Source organism: Hyposmocoma kahamanoa, unplaced genomic scaffold, assembly GCF_003589595.1.
Source record: "Hyposmocoma kahamanoa isolate Upper Pololo Valley unplaced genomic scaffold, ASM358959v1 86, whole genome shotgun sequence".
Taxonomy (NCBI): Eukaryota; Metazoa; Arthropoda; class Insecta; order Lepidoptera; family Cosmopterigidae; genus Hyposmocoma; species Hyposmocoma kahamanoa.
In genome coordinates this window covers 8,685,277-8,693,194 of record NW_020654289.1, presented here as the reverse complement: position 1 = coordinate 8,693,194, position 7,918 = coordinate 8,685,277, and the positions used below count along the sequence as shown (strand labels likewise).

The following is a 7,918-nucleotide window of genomic DNA, read 5'->3' as shown; positions in this document are numbered from 1 at the left end:
TTCCACAAAAAATAATTGAATATCAATTCAATAAAAATTTAATCAATCTTACGTACGTCAATCTTTAACGCTCGGCACGCAAACTCAGCGCCTTCGCTCGCATCAGTAGAAGCCGCCCGACCCCCCTTGAGTACTCCTTCGTTGCTTTGCGCAGGTACATTCGTTGTGCAACAGTATGGTTTGTAAAACTGTGATACCACTGTAAGTAGTCGAAGCTTTGGTTAGTTGGCATACTATCGTGGTTGCAGTATCAGGTTAAGGTTGACCTTATTATTGCAGTCATCAAATTTACATAGAGTACCAAATTTCAAGTCGATTGGACGAGTTGATGTAAAATAAATATTCATTGTATGGACGTGATCCCTATACTATCTGGGAAAAGAGCTGATGATTTTTAAACAGCTGAACAGATATTTATCAAACATAGCCACCTCGTTTATACTAATCAGCCTTCAAATAAAATAAAAACACTTTGAGATTAGTCCATCCGTTCGACAGCTACGATGTCACAGACAGTTATACTGAGAAATAGACAATAAGAGTCGTATTCCAGAACTCTATTCAATGCTCAAGTCAGGGGGTCTACTCTCGATTTCCGTCCGACATCCGTCCGAAACAATTACTGCTCAATAAACAATACTTGACCAAATGAAAAGACAGTAATTGTTTCGGACGGATGTCGGACAGAGATCGAGAGTAGACCCTCCTGGACTTGAGTATGATTTCTAGTGCTTGAAACATTGACTTACAATTATATGGACGTCGGGTCCGCGCTAAAAAGTGTCCGCACTTGTAAGGCGCTAAAATCGTATACAGAGCGCGACACTCCGCTTTAGTCTTCATTTGTTCTACGGACAGCGCGATACTGCGATGACATAACAATTTAAATTTCGAATAGGTTGACTTGGGACATTTTTTTCGTGGTTTTTGTATTAGACCCGTCGTCCATTTATTTGTAAGTCAATGGCTTGAAATCATACTCTAGTCCTGACTTGAGCATTGAGTACAGTTCTGGAATACGACCCTAAGATTTGAAGCATAACTTGTAACTCCCCTCTTTTTGCGTCGGGGGTAAAAAGGGACTGCTTCTATTGTTTGGTCATATAGACCGGATGGACGGAACATTTCCAATGTGAAAGTAAACGGAAACATGGGGAAAGCTCGATTTTGGCGTATCTCAACCAGACCGAGTTAACAAGAGTAAACGAGTGTGTATATTTATTGCAATTCACATTTGCACGTCGCGTCCGATCGGCTGGTCTGGAAATATTTGGGAGAGGCCTATGTTCAGCAGTGGACGTCTTCCGGCTGATATAATGATGATGAAATTTAGTTATCCTTAATAATTCTATGTACTTAATCGAGCGCCATGAGTGTAGTGGGTGGGGACCATAGATTCTGGCTCCTCCAGTTGGAGACTTGCGTGCTGGTAATAAGTAGGTACAGTATGTATTCAAATTAAAATTTGACATTTTTCTATAATGTTTCAATCTAAAAGCTGAAACATTTTACATACAGGATAATTATGCTAAACTGTCGTGATAATTTGATACATTGGTAAATTTTCCATCATGACAATTATATTGCCTGTATTTTATATTAAACAAAAACTAATTCTCACCGTACCTATGCACATTTGTAAATATCTTTTACGTTATCCTGAGAATAAGATATTTTTGGTTTTCTGAAGTATATGTTGCTTTGCTTACGATTACTTTTTTATACTCATATGTATGCAAGATGTCCTGATGACTCAAACTGTCGAGTTCAGAGCACTTAAACGTGAAAAGTAAAGTTTATTCTTTTGGTTTTTTAGCTTAGACTATTTTCTTTATTTTTTTCCATCCTCTGTTTTTTAGCGAGTGGTACATGGTATGCCACTAGACAAAAACTTGTGCCTTCCTCCCACGTTAGATAAATTCGTCACCCGAAGGCGTGGACACGCCTAGTGGATCGCTCATCGAAGAACAGATATGTACGTCATTAGTTTATAAGCAATTAATTTGTAGAAACGTGGCCACATCATCCATAAATAAATATTATTTAGTCGAAAAGTAAAAGTGAAGTATTGCTAACTAACATCCACGCCAACCTGTTTTATCTTGCTTTTGCTTTGACCAGATTTTTAAAATTTCTTTAGTTGTTTACCATGTTACTTACATTTACAAAATTCTTGAAGTCTCTCCCAATGATCATCAGCTATTGTTTAGTCATGTGAAAATTGTTTTGATGTATTGAACTTGGAATTGACTCTAATTCTTTATGTAGACTAATAAATATTGTTTAAATACGAGACGAGCTAGATATGTGCTTCGTCAGCTAAATTCGCAAACCTCCATTAATGTGAACTCTTGAGTAGGCACGAAAAACAGTATTACTAGAAATAATTATATGACAATCTATGATTATATCTTTATTTTATAACTAATAAAGGGTCTGGAAATTATATTTTGAGCTTTAATTGCCCGATGTTGCGCTTGTAGAGTAGGCCCATTTAGAGTTTCTCGTCTCGAAGATACGATTATCGAAAGAATATAAAAAACTTTCCTCGTCTAAACATTCGCGATTATCGACCGTCCACGTGAGCGATAATCGCCTCGCCTTTGAATATTGAACGTCTCCGTGTAAACAGAATTTGACAGCAAAAATAGTATTTCGAGTTTTTGTGCTAGCCAGTCGCTAAGGGCGCGTTCCCACTATGTCGTCACGTTCCCACTATGTCGTCACGTTTTATTGTCGTTGGATGACTGTCGTGTCTAGCCATCACGATTATCCGTCGTGGATGATTTTTTATCGTGGAACAACTGTCGTGACTAGTTGTTCCCACTAGATCATGACGACAATTTATCGTTTCACGACAGCCTCCTTGCCCATCTCTGGCTACGACCCAACGCTACTGCAAAGCGATCAGAGGGCGCAGGGTACGAGTGGGGAGGGCAGGGAGCAGAATACGTGCGGACAGCGATAAATAAAACGTGACGACAATAGAAGCTGCGATAATCTGTCGTCACGTTTTTGTCGTCAGACGACAGTCGTTCTAACTGTTCCCAATGTGACGACAGTTTGTCGTTGTAACGATAAAAAATCGTGAACGACAGTTAATCGTGTCGTGCTATATGTGAACAACTTCATTTAAATATATAAGACACGACACTGTAAACTGTACTACAATCTGTCGTCACGACATAGTGGAAACGCGCCCTAACGTTAGTGCAGTGCGCGAGGGTGTTTTGATTATCACTGCTTTTCTAAAAGAAGAAATAATGAAATGAGAACGATAATAAATTTTGGGTTATAAAATTATAAAATTTAAAAAAGTATAAAAAAATATGTTTCTATTTTTTTTTTTTTTTTTTTTAAATAACGCACACACTCAACATAGCCCCGCACTAGGGAATCCCTGTGTTGCGGGTGCCATGGACACACACATAGACAACCACAAATTACACCCAAACTCACGAGAGAAATAAATGTAGGCCATACAAACATTTCTCCCGGCCCGGGAATCGAACCTGGGACCTCTGCGTGGCAGTCCGGCTTGGTAACCATTTGGCCACGAAGGCAGTTAAGTGTTTCTATGCAGTGCAATGAATTTAATATTGTCAGCAGTTCCAAATTCGAATGATTTTTGCGTCATTTTGATATATCCATAGTCAATAACGCAGTAATCACTGAAGTCGAATGGCAATTCTCGCAAACAAAACGGTTCGAACCGATTTGTACGATAATCGTATGAACTTGAAAAAATACACTACGAGATCGTGTTTAGACTAGTCAAAACGTTAAATTGCGATGAGTGGAGGAAGGGAAGTCTTTGCCCTGCAGTGAGATAGTAACGTTTAGAAGAATGATTGAAATGTTTATATCCTGTCTTTTGTTTTGAACGAGAAAGAACTACGATGAAAATAAAACAATGGGCTTCTGATTTTTCTCTTCTGCAAGTGCCGTTCTATTTTCACTCGTCGATGGTTTTTGCGGTTCCACTCTTCCTGTTTTCGCTCTCAATGACATCTTGTATTGTTCTCAAATTATTGTCTTGTGTGACTGATACGCGATTACATTGTTCAACGTGTATTATTAAATAGGTGAAATACATTATATTTTATATGATCGAAGCGTTCAGCGTAAACGTAAGTAACGTACTAAATGTATGATCCATTTATTTGTTAACGTTATACATAATTGCGGGTTACTTACTAGATTTTGTCGCCGTTGTTACAGTTTGTCTCTCCAGCTCCTGGGATCCTTATTATTTCATATCACGATAACATTATCAGTTCGGCATAGAACGTCCTAGTTTTCTTATTATTTACTCTATCAGCCCAAAATATTATTTAAAGTTTTATAAGGCGTGTAATTGCAAATTGCTTTCAATTATTTGGGAGAATTATTGTCTTCTATGAGAAAATTAAACAGGTTCTCTATTGATACGTGGCTTATGTTTATGTCATATAGTTCATTTTCGATAATAATATTATCGGTTCATTGACCATTGTGTGCGCTTCTCTGACGTCACTGTTTCTGCAGACCATCCACCAAGTACTTTCGTTTGTTTGACAGTTGTACCTGAGTAACGAGTTCGTGCGATCGTGCGTGTCATCGCACCACAACTCAAACGAGCTATTCTCAAAATAATACAACTGGTTTAATTGCTGTATAAACAATCATTACTCTCATATTTTTCAGCGGTGTTGTGATTGTGTCGTATAAAAAATTTGTTTTCACACTTTCATAAGTTATTGAAGTGTATTGTTAAAAAGTTTATAAACTAACTTTACTGATCTTGGGTTTGTTCTTGAAATTTTTTGTTAGTGTAATTGGAATTAAATTTCTTATTTTTTTCTAATTTATAATTTACACACTTTGTACACATTTTAAAATATTGTTTAATTCCGTTCACGAGAACGATATTATTTATTGCAGTCATTCTTGTAGAGTCAATACAATTCTTCTTTAATTCCGAAACACATGTACAAATCTGGTGACGGGCCGATTAACAACAGCCTACGCAAATTATTCGTTAACAATTTGCACTACTTATATTACTGTGACGAAGAGGCAGGACCGGCGTTCCACATAACTCACGTAAATTGGGAAGCAGTTTCACAAATCTCTTATTAGAGAGATTTACGTAGCTAATATTACAATACCATATCACCTTTGTTAAGTACCTCGCGTAGTTTTTTTTAATACCCTATAAAGCTAAGTACATTTTGCTCAAACGAATCACTTATAAAGAATCAGATTATAGGAAATAAATAACGAATGGGAAACCCTTTCAGATAAATTATATAAAAGTTCCTTTAATTGATTCTTGTACTAATTTGTTTTTTAATTCTTGTTACTATTATATTTATTGTATAATTGTCTCAAGGCTAGAAATGGAGTTATCATCTTCAGGTCATAGACGCCTGCGCTATCGTCACTTATTCTCTTTTTGTGTTTATAACCGTGCGCATACCTCACGCGATTCACATTCGTTATGTTGTCATGATGTAATGGTACCATATTCGACTTCTATCCATTATGTTTTATAATCACAGAGACTTGACGACCCAAAGAGGTCTCGCATATAATTGTTGTTTGGTTTACAAAGAATTTCCTTACCCTTGTTTTTGTTCACAAAGAACATTTTTTTAAACAATGCCTAATGCCTTGTTGAGTCCTTTTAAGTATTTAACTTGCTCTTGGTAACAAAAATAACAATAATATCTCGTGCGATTGGATCTATCGAGTTAGAGGAAATATAAGGGATCATGCCGTGATCATGATAACCTAACCCAACCATATAATATTGTTGAAGTAGACTCTATTGCAAGGACGGTAAAGTTACAATTAGGACAGTTGTTTTTTTACGAGTGTAGCTGGAATAGTGATACAGTAGGTGCGTGCCGGCTCATACAAATGTGGGGCCCGTGCCCGCAGGAAACACATCCCGGAAGAATTAGCCCGACCGGCGACTGCCAACGCTTATTTGCTTCCATTACATATGCAGTCGCAGACCATTCTCATAATATTCGGAAACCTTCCATGACGCACCAGAGAAATAGTCGACAGTGCTGCTGATTTCGAGGGGAATGAAATATGAATTTCAGATGCATCTACTCGCACATATCTATAATATACATAGCAAATCATGACTTATTTATGTACATATAAATTTCCCCTACCACTTACGCCCAAAACGATTTCCTTAACACTAAACACTGAACACTGGTTTTTATTATTCCGTCAGTTGTTCGCAAAACAATTGCGTTGTTGTTTGGAATAGAAAAACGTGTAATCCAACCGGTTAAAATTCATTTTCCATCATTTGAATTGCGGGCAATAAGGCGTGAATGCGCGTTAAATGAGTTAAATCGTTAGTTAGGATTCAGTGCGGCTCGCCTAAGGCCCTGGCTGATTAACACGATGAAAGTGTGACGAAATGGAGAAATCAACTGTTTGGAAATAAACCCGCCGTGCGCAATTCCCTGCCGTCCCGTCTTCATGGATCCGCAGCGAAAGCTGAAGATGGAAATTACTTTCTTTCGGAATTTGCTGAAATTTCTACGGGTATACTTATTGTTTTTATACTAATTTTATATTATATAAAAACAGATTCCACTGGACACATCATGCACATTTTTCAGTTTACTTTGCCGCAATTTTGCATTTTTTTTTTTGTGAAATATTTGTAACTATGGAGTTCTTGGGTTTTCGCGATTGTTACATAGGAATTGAAACTATTTTTCCGGATTTAAATCGCGTATATTTGTTTTTTCAAACAAACCGACGTTTTGGGCCCTTTACAGGTCCCATGGTCACGGCTGACAGCCAACGCGATTTAAATCCAGAAAAATAGTTTCATTTCCTATTCGTAACTACTTTTTTTATTGATTAAAATATGACATGATAGACTGTAGAGGCATAATCAACATTACATGACATATTGCGCATTGCGAAGAATGGTATTTCGTACAGTATACTCACATCACGTAAATTTTTTATGCTCATACACAACGAAATTTTGTTGTGTAGTTTGTATTTATGACATTTTGAGAAATTTTACTTAGGGTTATATTGCATAGACGTTTATTTAAAAAAAATATTTTTAAATATTTTTTTCGTTATGTTAGATGTAACTGGTAAAATAGATGCTAGTTCTTCTATTGTCGTATTATCCTCAAACATTCTGATTGTAGATTCTCGAGATTGAAATGTACATTGTGTTTGTTTCTAGGCAACAAAGGCGTTCCTGGAAGCCCTGAGCGGCTCCGGAGCAGCATGCGTGTCGCGCGCGACTGCTATCAAGTTCTTGTTTGCACGCAAGTTCGATGTGGCGCGCGCACATGCGTTGTGGAGGCAGCATGAAGCGACACGCAGGCGCGAGGGCCTTAATAAGTTCGAGCCTTTTGAGGAACCACTTAAGTCTGAGCTCGAGACTGGCAAGTTTACAATATTGGTAAGTTTCTAGTTACTAGACTCCAATTTGAAGTTTTTATTCTAACTGCTGCTGCACTTGTACTACAATCGTAATGCAACTTGTGTGAGTCTTAAAACAAATCCGCCCCTAGCAGAGGAGGTACCAGCCTCGCCTACGCACATCTTAAATACGGCTTTACTTTATAGTGATTGTATTATTAGAATTATTAGCATGAAAATCAATTATAATATTATATTTACAGCCAACACGAGACGCGACTGGTGCGGCGATAGCAGTATTCACTGCAAACAAGCACTTTCCTTCGCAAACTACGCACCAAACCACATTACAGGTGAGGTTCCCCCAGCTTCAGTAACGAATTCAATTTCACAGGTCATACTTACTCTGTAGTGAATACGCTGTCCTCCTGTGACCAACCCTGGGTTCGATTCCCACAGTCTCACTAAAGTCTGCACTACTGATTCCTTTCGAATCATCAAGCAAATCAGTTTA

At 37.7% G+C, this 7,918-nt stretch overlaps 1 protein-coding gene across 4 annotated transcripts in view; it reads left to right on the top strand.

Annotated features, from left to right (window-relative positions):
* Positions 1-7,918, top strand: part of LOC113234629 (tyrosine-protein phosphatase non-receptor type 9) — a 74,212-nt gene that overhangs the window by 6,799 nt on the left and 59,495 nt on the right. Inside the window, exons 1-3 of one of the 4 annotated variants that reach the window (XM_026469989.1) lie at positions 5,914-6,555; positions 7,223-7,444; positions 7,668-7,757. In XM_026469989.1, coding sequence (XP_026325774.1) covers positions 6,490-6,555; positions 7,223-7,444; positions 7,668-7,757 — 378 coding nt within the window. In that variant the 5' untranslated portion in view covers positions 5,914-6,489. Of the gene's footprint in view, positions 1-5,913; positions 6,556-7,222; positions 7,445-7,667; positions 7,758-7,918 lie in introns of those variants that run through there. The other 3 variants (XM_026469988.1, XM_026469990.1, XM_026469991.1) reach the window with 3 other exon arrangements.